Source organism: Ceratina calcarata, unplaced genomic scaffold, assembly GCF_001652005.2.
Source record: "Ceratina calcarata isolate Rehan_Ccalc_2016 unplaced genomic scaffold, ASM165200v1 scaffold191.2, whole genome shotgun sequence".
In the NCBI taxonomy this organism is placed as follows: Eukaryota; Metazoa; Arthropoda; class Insecta; order Hymenoptera; family Apidae; genus Ceratina; species Ceratina calcarata.
Genome location: NW_017140615.1, coordinates 299,638 through 312,362, shown reverse-complemented (window position 1 = coordinate 312,362; position 12,725 = coordinate 299,638). Strand labels below are relative to the sequence as shown.

Sequence of the window (12,725 nt, the reverse complement as noted above, 5' to 3'; positions counted from 1 at the left end):
ATAAAATTAAATTTTAATGAAACGCACAGTTGCGACACGCGAAATAAAAATTTGCGAAGACGCCGATTTTTATGCTTATAGTCGCGTAATCGTCGGTTGGAGATTTATACGACGGCGAAGATTTTTCGCTTTTAAGGTGGATTAAAAATTATTATCCGAATTCGGAAGATACGTGGAAGTGTACTACGTATGGATACATACTCGTAATCTGTGTCGTTCCGGTGCGCTGTAACGCAGGACGTCGGCAGAATCGTCGTATTACGTGATCGATTTCACCCAAATGTCCGCCGTATGTGCAGTATAGGTACTGCGTACCTTGATTTATCTCGATCAAACGGCAACCTTTTAATACCGTTGTATAAGTATTATTCTTTTCCAATCGATCCGAACTTTTGCTAGTCGATTTCCAATTATTAGGTAACGACCATTTCGTTTAAGATATTCACGTGTATTAAAATATTCGTCAATATACATATTTTTGCACTGGTTTTGCAAACTAAGAGAAATTCGGTTACGCGTCACTCGTGCCGTGTGTCGAAACGGCGCGTCGTAGAAACCTGATCTAGTCGATCGAGATTGCGACGATCGCCAAAATTCTACGGCATAGCAAGTGACATACCTAATGATAATGATATCAAGCGGGTAAGAAATGTCACGCCTGATTTCATTCCTTATTAGTCATCGAGTGTTCGATTACTCGAATAAGACTCTTCCTGTTTTTCTTCGTTGAAGCCCGTCCACCCTCTCACTCGGCAATTTCGTTTATCTCCTCTCGATCTCGGCGCCCAATGCTTTCACGCCATAATTCCGCAGGAAGCTATAAAAACTGCCAATTTTCATCCTTATCCCAATAATCGAGTGTAAAACTCGATTCAAACGTTCTTTGCGCAATTTCCTGCATCATGCATATCGTGTTACGACAGTCTGACTTGTACGATGATTATCTAATTTTATCTTGGAGACGCGTCGGTGTCCCTAATCGCAAAATACAAATTGAACGATACTAATTTTCTTTCGAATTTCCACGGATTGCGCGGACAGAAACGAGGAAAGTATACTGTTGGAATATGGAAATTCGGGTCAATCAACAATATTCGTAATCGTCGTCTAACCAGCTGGAAAATTTTTTCCTTCCGTCGCCTCGCGACAAACGCGAACAACGATAGAAACTTAATATCCATGATTAATGTAAGATATAATAATTACAGTTCCGTTGGAGCGCGTCGACGTTTTGGATGTTATTCGCTCGCTTTCTATACTGACGATCAAAGCGTTTCGCGCCGATAGCAGTCAGTGTTAAGAGCAAGCGAAGCAAGGTAACGGTCGAGGGACCATACGGTTTATTGGTGTAACGCCCGTTGTATCTTTTTTTTTGCGCGTGTTGCAGGAAGTGGTGCAGCCTGCATACTTAAAATATCCATCACACAGGGAGAAAGTGTTTCGTAACCCCCCGCGCGTGTACGCAGCAAGTACGAGCCTCCGGATGATTCGAAAACGGCCAGAAAGGGCCAGTCGTTCCAAACAGTCTCGGCTTTGCCGTTCCGATTGCGCAACGATCTGGCCTGCGTACTTACGATTGTTCACGGGGTTCGAGCATTGTCGGTGGTGGGCATATCGGAAGAATTTTTCATTTCTTCGGAACGAGATTACTTAACGCTCGCCTCTTGATTTCTCCTCGGTTTTGAACGCGCGTGAGGAAAAAGACGGCCTATTTGCGAGAGAATTGCGACGAAATCCTCTTCGTTGCGTAACGTTCTTGTTCAAAAACGGGACAAGTTGAATGACGATGATGAAAGAACATAGGATTAGAGCGCGAACTGGATAGGAAAAGGTGGAGAAGGGAAAACGCGGGTTACAAGATTTCGGACAATGCGACGTGTATCTACGATATCGATGTCCTTTACGTAATGATCGGCTGCAATAATTCTCCCCACAGCGCCGTTTCGAGACGCGTTTTAATCTCCATTGAGAAAGTTGGGTCGATTTTGAGGGAAATATGCTTCGGTGAACGCGTACGACGAGAGAAAATGAGGAACGTGTTCAATGAAAGTCAAACGTTGGAACCGATCCAATGGGTATGGTGGCATGTCTCATCGCAAGGTATGCGGTGTAATCATAAACGATTTGCTAATTGTTCGCCTGATTTATCGACACTGTTCGATTCGCTGGCATTTCCTTTCAATGAATGCTTTCCGCAAACTATGTACATCCATTTTAACGAAAACGATAATGTTACGTACAATGAAATGAGACGATTAATGCTTAGAGAAAATGGGCAATAATAAAAAACAAAATGTTCAAAAACTTACTTGGACGTGTAAACGATGACGTACGGCGTGTTCAGGTTAGTCGGTCCTCGAGCGTCCACGTATAGTCAGGGTAGTCGAGGTAGCCGGGATCAGTGCGGTCCATGCCTTCGTTGAACGGCGGATTTGTAAATCAGATCTCGGTAATAACGAGTGAAGAATCTGTTTCGCGAACGCGCACAGGTTAACTGTTAACTTCAACATTGGAACTACAAAACTATCGCGATCGCGATACGAGCGATGTCGAAATACACTTCGATCTAATGCGGAAAATCGATCTCTATCGCGAACGCGAGCCACGCTTATTCGCGGTTGTTCTGTGTTACGTGCATAAATACACATATCCCACATATGTATAATTGCTCTGCGATGCCAGACCCGGATACGTACGTAATACTTGTTTCGCACGAGATATCAAATCATCTAATTTTAAGTGTACGTAATAAGTATTGTTTAGTTGAACTCGCGTATGACAGACTATGAACATTGTTAGAGCCGATGTTAACCAACTTCAGAGAGGACTTCAAGGAACGCAGGACTGTTGTAGACGCGGATCGTGGACCGGTTGGACCGAAACCGAATAGTCGTACAATTTTTCTTACGCGTTGCATTGCTAATCTTGTTGTACGAGTGTATTTCCAAATAAACAGATATATTAGTATCAGTGTCGAGGGTGCCGGTGAGTATCGAGATGCAGCTTTTGGATCGCAGCTTTCTACACGGAGATCGGTGAGTTTTCATTTTAATATCGTGCTACGTAACAATTAGATCTAAACCTCAGTGCGTTACTTTCTTGAGCAAACGACTGTTGTGCAATTCTGTTTATCGTTTTACGGAATAAATATGCTTGTACGTACGTACGCGCGTACGTGTAACGTGCTCGCGTTACGTGCATCGTGCTTTCTAATGGTTTCGAGTGCGAATTTCTCTATCAAAATCGATGCCTGTCTATATGGCGTACGCGTTACGTGCTGAACGCGTAGCAATTTCAGAAATTGCGAGAAAAAGATGTTATTACATGCATGATACGATCTGACCAAAAGTTTGGCGCGCAAAATGCGTAAACAGGATCTATCAGCTAAATCTTATATTGCATTACTGCATACCACGAAGCGAGCCCGCCAAAAGTTTTCATGTCTCGAATAGCTTCGCATTGCATTCGAGCCTCGTCGCTGAGTTATCGAACAATTGAATCGGGAATAGCTATTCGTGACAAAGATCGTGTGATTGATCGGTTCGATGAAAACTATTAATTAGGATCGGCTTACGGCTATTTCGTGATTTCGTGTCATTGCCTAGTCGATAATGGCGCCAATGGCGACCGAGATGCGCGTACGCATACGCAATACCGGGCATTCCGAACGTAATTTCAGAATCTAAATTCTAGGCGAAGTTTGTATGTACCGTAATACATTAAATATATGCGTATATACGTAGCTTATGTAGAATTAGTAGACAAAATGATTGCAATTTCAGAAATGTACGTCGGAACATTTCTTTATTTGGGATAATTGAAGGTATAATTATATAGAACAACTATTTTTATGGTTAAAACAATCATAGTTAATATATTTTCCTTCTTACTGTCTTCTTTATAAATTATACATTAATATCATAAATACATCAATGTAAATGCGCGATGCGATGCATCAAACTTGGTATCGACGAATATTTTGTAGTAAAGCATAGGGCAACAAAATATTTTTAAGATCGATCGTGGAAAGTCACTTCTTCTTTTTCTGTTTAACTGTGACTTCCGACTGTGGTTTTTGCCAATCCAAAGGTTTACGTCGATACATAGGCCACGGTGGTATAGTGATTAAAGCTCCCAATACAAATCCTGCACCAAGTATGTACATGGTTTGCGAAAATTGTTGAATAACGTATCCCCAGACTAATCCAACCACCTGCAAACAGAGACAAAGCAATTAACACATGAACGATCAATGAAAAATCTGAAGTAGACATTCAGGAATTAGCAATAATACCCCAAACAGCATGATGATCATTCTCGATAATCTTTCTGCCCGCGCTTGACCATCATAGTCCTGAAATGATGAAAAACGTTTCAATCATGTAATCTCAAACGTTTATACGAATAGGGTTTGGACTTATAAACTTTAACTTGAAACAGAGTTCGCGGTTAGGGTCCTAACCTAACCGAAATTAAGATTCATCGACGTTTCAAGATTGACTCGAGCTTAACTCGTATACTTACCATGTGCGTCGGTATAGACTGGATGTACTGTATCCAGGAATTCATCGTGAACGAATAATATTAATTTGCCGGTCGATTTTAGTAAACAAGCCAACGCATACGTATGTACGTCAACATACGGCGAAATTGACGGCGCATGCGGTGGAGACTCACATAAGTCAGTAAGGCACGCGGGAAATATTCTCGAGTTTCAAAGTTCGAGTGGTAGTGAATACGAGGGGGGAATACATGATTGGAAAAGAATAACCATATGACTGTTTAGTTTTCTGTATTACGAATATATTTGGTCATTGCGATGTCCTTTCTTTGATCTCCAAAAGTCTTTTTCCGCTCGCAGAGAGCAAAGTTAAAAGAGTAAAGAAAGTAGGTAGTGATCACAGCCTCGCGGCATTCTCGAGCGTAGATGAGTTCCAGACCGTTACATCCGATGGTTCCGGGATGCATTTCGCGAAATGAACCGCGTCTGCTACGGTAGGGAAGACCGCGAATAAATTAGCTTTATATTCCAATAAGTTGCACTTCCTCATCATCTCGTGGACGGGTCCTGTAACGCGTTAGAGACCTTTTGGTATTTTATTCACGGTGCACGGTTTCTCCAGGAATAGATACCCACCGGAACACCCAGAAATATACACCGAAATATCAATTTCGCAGTACTCGTTGATCAAGTTTCCTAAAGCGGTAGCACCCGCCAGATCTATGTGACTTAACGCGCTAAAGTCCAATATCAGTACCCTCAACTGTAATACAGCGAGGAAATGAGTTTGTTCGCGATTGCTCGACTGGTGATTTGATTCGTTACCTTCTTAATCTCCTCGAGTTCGTCGTGTTTAAAGTTTCCATTCGACCGCTTTCTCGGTACCAGACCGGCTACTTTGTAGACATCGTCGCGGAAGCGTTGTCGACAGGCAAAGTTCAAGCTTCCCGAATAGTGAAAGATCTTGATAGCCGGTTGATCGATCGTCTGAAAATACAACTATTATTATTGCTTCCGCATCGATAATCGCGAAGTCTTCTATGCGAGAGGTCAAGCGAAGATATCAGACGTCTCGGGTTTAGTGTATTAGACTATCGTTTGCTTCGTACGCCTTTGTATCTATCGGTATCCAGATAGAGCTCGGTCCCAGGTACTAGAGCGAGGGAACAAGTGTAAGGGCGAACGGCGAAGAGGACGAGTTTGCCGATACAGAACAGGATCCCGATTAAAAGACCGTATTCCACGTCCAGAAGGATTACAGAGAGGAAAGTCACCGCCCAAATGACTCCGTCCGATTTGTCCAGCTTCCAAAATCTGTGGAACTCCGTTATTTTCTTCAGCATCCCTTGCAAAGCCACTACAATGATGCTAGCTAGAACGCACTGAACAAATCTTAATTTTGAGTTCCGCGTACCACGGACATCAGATATTGTGAACGTTACCCGTGGTAATGGCTCGAAGTACGGTCCTATCCAGAGTAAAACACTGACCAGAAGTCCGCAAGATATCAAACTGGCCAGTTGGGTTTTTCCGCCGACGGTCTGCTGGATCAAGGATCTAGAGAGCGAAGCTGTGAACGGCATGCAAGAGAAGAAGGATCCGACTAGATTTCCAATGCCCTACAAGTAGTAATCGTCACGCGCGTACTCGCATGGAACGACAGCAATTAGTTTTTCGAGGCTGTTTTCTCTCATCTCTGTATTCTAATAATTACGCGAGCGTTCGTACAGACCCAAGGCTGTCGGCACCGATCGTAAAGCGAATCTAAGACATCGATATCGAACCTGTGCCATGAGTTCCTGATTGGAGTCGATCTCGTAGTCGAGCTTCCGTGCGAAGATCAGTGCCATGGACATGGATACGGCGTAGGACACCATGGTGATCACGAGGCTGTCCAGTAGAACGTTCGGCACCAGTGACAAAGGGGGCAAGGACGGAGCCGGTAAACTGGAAGAAACGCGAGGGAAAGTTACGCGACGAGGACGTTGATTCGTCCCGACGCGCCGCGAATCATTATTAATGAGAAACGCGATTACCCGACTGGGATGTCGCCGACCACCGCGATTCCGTGAACATCCGCGAGATTCAGGTACACGGAAAGTATCGTACCGATAACGATTGCTATCATTTCTATGGGAATTGGAAACGGAATCAACTTCTCGATCCTTGACTGAAAAAAAGTACCGTCGTTATCAGAAGTCGTCGACGCGTCCGCTTCGAAGCAGCATCGAACTTACTTTCAAAGCGTTGTTGACAACGAGAATCAGAATAGTGACCGAAGAGAGCAGAAGAGCGACGCCGTTGAACGATTCCAAGTTGTTGACCACGTCTACGTAAATCTGAAACAATAAGATTCAACGATCGTTATAAATCACGTTCGAATTATCTCCTATTTGAGAAATCGATAAGAGTCGTCGACCTCGTAGAATCTTATTGGCTAGTGTAAGTACTGGTGTAATTATACTCGAGATTTTCGCAGCAATTTACTCGTTTTCTCTTCGACTTATTATGGAACCAAACCCTCCAGTATTTCCGATTTGTTAACGGATTTCTTTACGGAGTTTACTTTATAATACTTGTACGGTATTTGAAAGTGGTATTTTCTTTTCTTTCATCCGAGCCAGAAGAAAGGCGAAGTTACGCTAACGAAGTCGTGCAACTTTGCCGCAACTTTGTGCAAGAAAAATGTACGGTTTCTCACGAGACGCGTGCCTCGCGGAACTCGTTTCTTCATTCGCGTCCGCAATGAGCATCGAACCGATGGAAAGTAGTTTGCGGAATTTCGTGCGGTCACCTGTCACCGCGGATCGAGTTCCGTGAAGCGGACGTCGGAAGCGCGTCGGCGAAGAGTAATTGCTTCGAACATCAAGGAGATACTACTAAAGAGTGGCAGTGCCATGTAATCATTGAGATCTCTACGGTGGTCCGAATAACGCTTCTAGTCGTTCAGTATCAAGAACGAACGTGTCATCCATCAACTTTTACTTTTGATTCTCACGCTCTTGTCGGAAACTAGAAACTGGAAACGTGTTTCAAAGGGAATCCTGGAAGTAACGTAGACGAATGGACGGGAGATCGGATGATTTTCGTAACTCGTTACACAATTTTAGCGGCACGTGTTCCTGGGAGAACCTGTTTGAAATCGAGGTCCGACGAGACGGTTCGTTGCACCGATATCAATCTGTATTTACGAAAGAGGATTTGATTTGAGGAAACGTTATCGGATGCGAGAGAATGTTTAATCAATCTGTTCTGGTAAACGTTATTATCTCGTGAAAAATTTCCATACGCGTTTATTCGCGGAACGAAACACTTGTGAGCTATTCGATTGATAAGCGAGTTCGCGTAGTAACGATTCAAGAAATCTCACCTGAATTAATTTGAACGGTCCCCTGCGATCAGGCAAATTCCTTAAACCTAAAATGTCCTTTACTTGCGACGTGAACACGTGGATAGCCGAGCCAGTGATGAACCCGCTGATGAGACTGTCCGCCAGAAGCGACACGATCATTCCCAGCCGCAACAAATACATCGTTAACTGGATCGAAAGATGTCTAAATAATCGCGATAACGAAAACGGAAATGAAAATAATTAGGGAAGGTTACCTGAACGAGAGCGACGGTGAACGTGACTACGGTGGCAACTTGTACGGGGGTGTATCGATCAACCATCGCGATCCCAGGTTCGCCGCTCGTCGTCCCGTTCTTGGCCAATTGCTCCTGCGTGCTATAAGTCGCGACCACCTTTCCCGTCATCATGCACACCAGGGCGAACGTACCTACGAAAGAGGAAACAAAAATGTATAAGCAAAATAGAATGAGTTGCGTTTTAGACAGGTACTTACCCATTGAATTGTGCCTCGATGTACCAAGGAAAAAGTAAACTAACACGGGAAAGAAAGCCATGTATATACCCACTATGGGTGGCACGTTCCCCAGTATTGCGTATGCCATTCCTGCGAATCAAACTCCTGGTTTTCGTTCTCGTCTACGATTCTCATATTTCTTCTCACCTTGCGGAATGTGCATCACCGCCACGGTGATTCCAGCAACGAGGTCACCCGTTACATTTTTTTTCCAATTATACGTCGATATCCAGTCGATCAGTGGCAGGCAATTCCTCGCGATCCTCATAGGTCTTATTTCCTTACATCTCGCTGAGATTTTCTTCAGAACTGCGAAGTTCGATCATCGCGTTCGTCAAATGATTTTCGAATTCCAGATGCGATTACTTACGCGTTCCTTTCGGCTTGGCGTATTTGCACAAGTCGTCGAGCTCTTCCTGTCGATAGACAGGCCGTCTCACCGTTAATTCCTGGTTGATAGCGGTCATCTCGTCGTTCAGATAGTCTGCGAATTTATCGTTCGATTTAATTATAAGCTTCGAGCACGCATGATGCTCCGGTCTCGTTCGAGTTCGAATCGACTTTGATTTTCAATAACCGATCGTGAAATTAGATAGACCATTCGTTACGTGTCATGCGTGTGTGACAGTGACGTTTATCGGTATTGAGCCAGCGTGAACTACACATCTGGTAATGAGATACGAAATGCGATTCACAAAAGCCGATATCAAGCGCGAACACGCGAATACAAAAGCGTGGATCGTTGAAAATAAACCTATCATGGTGGAGCGGAGAAATCGTTCGATGATGAAAAAGAACTGAACGAGATCGTAGCAAGCCTGTGACTGTTTAGTGGTGTTGGCCAAAGTATCGAGTGTTGAATCTGAAGCGTGCATCTTCCATTGGACCGACTTAATCACGCGCCCCGCTGACGCGACGAAACTTGAAGATCTAGCAAACACCATATCCTCTTCCTTAATCCAGAGATAGTACTCCGGGTAATTAGTCGCCGTCACGTGTTAAGATCTCCCGCGCGATTCATCGAAAATTACACTTCATATTTCGAACGATAACGAAGAACGAGATTACTGTGGTACATACGTATTATCGTAATGTTGATAGACGCGCATTAACAGGATCGTGATCAGAAGACGGCCAAGCATCAGATTGATTTCACTTTTGATCGAGCTCCGTGTTCGCACTAGCATTGTTCTATCAGCGATTCCGTTTCTATTCAGTTTCTCCATCGAGGACTCGTTTTATCCTATATAATTCAAGGTGTTTCCGCGGCGCCAAAGCGTCAACCGCGTACGCGGGCAAAGTTGCGAGAACCGGAGAGATTTACGATCGTCTCGTTTTCTTATCTTTTTAGGTTTTCGATTGTCAAAGATTAAATATGAGATAACATTACAATCGCAGTTTGTTTACGCTAGGGATGGAGGAGCTATTTGTCACAGTTTAACGAGCGATACTATTCTAGTTAAGTGGGGTACATTTGCTTATCGTAGTTCATTATCAGTTTGATACTGGATCGACGTTTCGATCAAAGACCCAAAACGTTCTGGCTTGAATTATAAACGTCAGTTTGTTACTTTCATCGGAACGGCTAGGCAATAATTGTAATTAATAACGCGTACGAGAGAATATCATTGCGTTGTACTAGATTTTGCGGATTACGATTCTTCCGTTTCATCGAACACGTTAAAATCGAAGGAAACAAACATGGACAAGGGAAGACATGAACGCTGTTCTTCTTATTATGAAGATCAACGCGCGATTCGAATCCGAGACGATGCAAACGATATTTGGTAAAAATAAAATTTGTATTATTTGGTTATCTGCTAAAAGAAATCATCAAACTTTATTGTTTACTTTACATACACGTTTGATCAACGAAATCAGAAGAGATCGAAATAATTGACGTAAGATATTTTTTTGCAGCTGCTCGTAACGGGCAAAGTTAGATAGAGCACGTTCTCCGCGATTACGGCGGTTTGGCTGATCGCTTCGCTCCGATTTATCATTTTCGAAACGTCGGTAATGTTTAAGAGTCTTCCCTCTTTTCCGGAGTTCTCCCAAATCGTGTCGCCCAATGGGTTCGCGTTCACGGGCGTCGGGTTTCTGTAAGGACACAAAACTAAAGTAGTGTTCATTAATTATTTGACAAGTTGATTCACGTACCCGTATTTCGCGAAATTCGCCCACATAGTGACTAATTTATGTCGAAACTGGTTGAACGGATGTTTCGGGTCTGTGGGTGCATGTAACCATTCCACGTTGAATATGTATCCAACATCGTCTTGGTGAGCAACACCTGAAGCGATCGTTAACATTTAGTCGTCCATCGTAAATGAGGAATCGGGACGAGTCGTCTACTCATTATCAATCTACTACCTGATACTGGAATACCGTAGGATTTGTGTTCCGCGTAGTTCGATACGTACGACAATTGGTAATAGTAAATGGGATTGTCGCCGTTTTCGTGCGTGAACATTTTTTGAGCGAAATCGACTTGTGCTTTCATGCCGATGGCCGACAAGCCCTGTGGGCAAAGTTTTCAGACAGAATTTTAACTTATTCAATGCGTCGATTAATTATTCATTGGGGAATGTGTTACCACGGCAGCTTGTTTCACTGTTTCGTAGGGGTGTTTGAGGGACGGCGGCAGAATGGGGTAAAGTTCTTTCAAGTATTTTTCCGACTTGTTCAAGATCTCGTACGGTTCTGCAACAGATAATAGATTATAGATAAACGTACGCGCTGTTCGGGAACGTTAGACTTCGCACTTACTTTCCGTGAAAAGCAGGAGTTCGTCGTGCGTGAAGCCCATGATCATAGGCACCTTGTTGTAGTTACCAGTCGCGACCTTGGTCACTGGACACTCCGACAGGAACGGCGGTTCGTCATTGTAGGAATTATCCCTAATCGGCGCGAACGACACAATCATCTATAAATCGGATAAAAAGTTAGCGCCATTCTGAAACGAATAAAACGGCTAGAAGCGCGTGCCGTACTGGTAGTTTGGATGTCTGCTCTACTAGATCCTTCGGATCCGCGTGAAGGAAAGACTTTATCAACTGTTCCTTGTCCAAAGAAAGAAAGCCGAGTTTGGTGGCAAGTGCGTTTGAGACCGTAAGCGAGTCTTCCCTCGATTTGTACAAATACGACAGCGATGTTCCGCTCTGGCAAATGGCTTGATGGAATAAACCTATGGAACGAGATTCGTTTCGTAGGTCTCTTGATACTCGGATATCGGTCATCATAGGTGTATACCAAGCATAGGCAAAAGTGGCTCCCAGGAGCCACTATATAACATTTAACGCTATGTAATATATAGGCGCGCATCTACATTTACATATAGTGGGGAGAGCGACTAGTGTGGATTGCCCATGCCTGGTGTACACGTATGCATTCGAACGTACCTTTCGATTCGTCCGAAAGAACGTGCAAACTGACGCTCGAACTGCCGGCACTTTGCCCGAAGATGGTTACTCTGTTCGGGTCACCACCAAATTTCGCGATATTCTCCCTTATCCATTTCAAAACCGCCAATTGATCCTTCATCCCAGCGTTGCCCGCCGCGTGCGGATGATCCAGATACAAAAATCCTATAACGTTATTCTGTTGAATCTCGCCGATAAACGTCTTTGATTAAACGGAAGGAGAGTTAGCGTACCTAGGGCACCCAGCCGATAGTTGGAAGTAACCACTACTACGTCTTGTTCGATGAAAAAATCGGGACCGAACTCCGACGAATTAGCACATCCCTTAAGGAAGGTACCTCCATAAATCCAGGACATAACTGGCTTCAAAGCCGATTTGTCGTCGAATTTCGTCTGCGGAAAAAGTCGGTTCGATTACGAGAAACACGGATTAGGAAATCGAAAAGTATTACCTTAGGAGTAAACACGCTCAAGTACAGACAGTCTTCGTTTCCGTTATACGCGCCGTTGTTGTCGAGTTGAGGACACTGGCTAGCTTCTTCGACTGCATCCCGGACGTGATCCCACGGTTCCGGAGCAACGGGAGGCTACGGCAACGGTTTAAAACGAAATTAATAGACCGAGTGCACCGATAACGATGTTATTATTCCCTCGTGTAAGTTTTACCCTGAATCGGAGATCACCGATCGGAGGAGCGGCGAAAGGAATTCCTTTAAAAGACGAATATTCGATCGAATTCCATACAGTTTTTAATATCGCTCCTTGAACTGGTCCTGACTTCGTCTGAACCACGGCCGACCGACGAACGTCGGAACACTCGACGGATACGAGGAACAAAAACACTAGCAAGACCGTTCCCTTCATCTCTAAATTCTTCCGTAGCGTTTCGTTTGATTCGAATGCGGAAAGCGCTGCAATAAGACAGCTTTACATTCC

General features: G+C 44.0%; 3 protein-coding genes across 4 annotated transcripts in view; all 3 read right to left on the bottom strand.

The window, feature by feature from the left end:
• Positions 1-3,845: 3,845 nt before the first annotated feature.
• Positions 3,846-4,667, bottom strand: Spase12 (Signal peptidase complex subunit Spase12). Its single transcript, XM_018019588.2, has 3 exons — positions 4,525-4,667; positions 4,295-4,354; positions 3,846-4,213 (listed from the first exon to the last, which is right to left on the bottom strand). Exons 1-3 carry the CDS (start codon positions 4,567-4,569, stop codon positions 4,031-4,033), a joined length of 288 nt encoding a protein of 95 aa, XP_017875077.1. The 5' UTR covers positions 4,570-4,667; the 3' UTR covers positions 3,846-4,030.
• A 32-nt stretch (positions 4,668-4,699) lies between these two features.
• LOC108621961 (solute carrier family 26 member 6) lies at positions 4,700-8,982 on the bottom strand. Its single transcript, XM_018019571.2, has 14 exons — positions 8,976-8,982; positions 8,738-8,851; positions 8,515-8,676; positions 8,347-8,457; positions 8,108-8,280; positions 7,872-8,039; positions 6,739-6,840; positions 6,538-6,671; positions 6,286-6,448; positions 5,944-6,120; positions 5,611-5,883; positions 5,327-5,488; positions 5,138-5,264; positions 4,700-5,068 (listed from the first exon to the last, which is right to left on the bottom strand). The coding sequence occupies exons 1-14, from the start codon at positions 8,980-8,982 to the stop codon at positions 4,899-4,901; spliced, it is 2,043 nt and encodes a 680-aa protein (XP_017875060.2). The 3' UTR covers positions 4,700-4,898.
• Positions 8,983-10,180: 1,198 nt separating this feature from the next.
• LOC108621960 (acylcarnitine hydrolase-like) overlaps positions 10,181-12,725 on the bottom strand; it is a 3,988-nt gene continuing 1,443 nt past the window's right edge. The window contains exons 1-10 of one of the 2 annotated variants that reach the window (XM_026811121.1): positions 12,456-12,719; positions 12,242-12,376; positions 12,023-12,182; positions 11,769-11,954; positions 11,361-11,554; positions 11,137-11,293; positions 10,964-11,070; positions 10,741-10,888; positions 10,528-10,660; positions 10,181-10,467 (exon numbers count right to left, since the gene is read on the bottom strand). In XM_026811121.1, coding sequence (XP_026666922.1) covers positions 10,245-10,467; positions 10,528-10,660; positions 10,741-10,888; positions 10,964-11,070; positions 11,137-11,293; positions 11,361-11,554; positions 11,769-11,954; positions 12,023-12,182; positions 12,242-12,376; positions 12,456-12,653 — 1,641 coding nt within the window. In that variant the 5' untranslated portion in view covers positions 12,654-12,719 and the 3' untranslated portion in view covers positions 10,181-10,244. Of the gene's footprint in view, positions 10,468-10,527; positions 10,661-10,740; positions 10,889-10,963; positions 11,071-11,136; positions 11,294-11,360; positions 11,555-11,768; positions 11,955-12,022; positions 12,183-12,241; positions 12,377-12,455; positions 12,720-12,725 lie in introns of those variants that run through there. The other variant, XM_026811122.1, reaches the window with a different exon arrangement.

Bases quoted from the DNA above. Each gene is read 5' to 3' on its own strand.
- Spase12 (XM_018019588.2), bottom strand. From the start codon at position 4,569: ATGAATTCCTGGATACAGTACATCCAGTCTATACCGACGCACATG. The intron at 4,355-4,524 runs GTAAGTATACGA...TCATCATTTCAG, and splicing joins AGTCTATACCGACGCACATG to GACTATGATGGTCAAGCGCG. The intron at 4,214-4,294 runs GTATTATTGCTA...CTCTGTTTGCAG, and splicing joins TGATCATCATGCTGTTTGGG to GTGGTTGGATTAGTCTGGGG.
- LOC108621961 (XM_018019571.2), bottom strand. The intron at 6,672-6,738 runs GTAAGTTCGATG...ACTTTTTTTCAG, and splicing joins TTGTCAACAACGCTTTGAAA to TCAAGGATCGAGAAGTTGAT. The intron at 6,121-6,285 runs GTTCGATATCGA...TACTACTTGTAG, and splicing joins ATCAGGAACTCATGGCACAG to GGCATTGGAAATCTAGTCGG.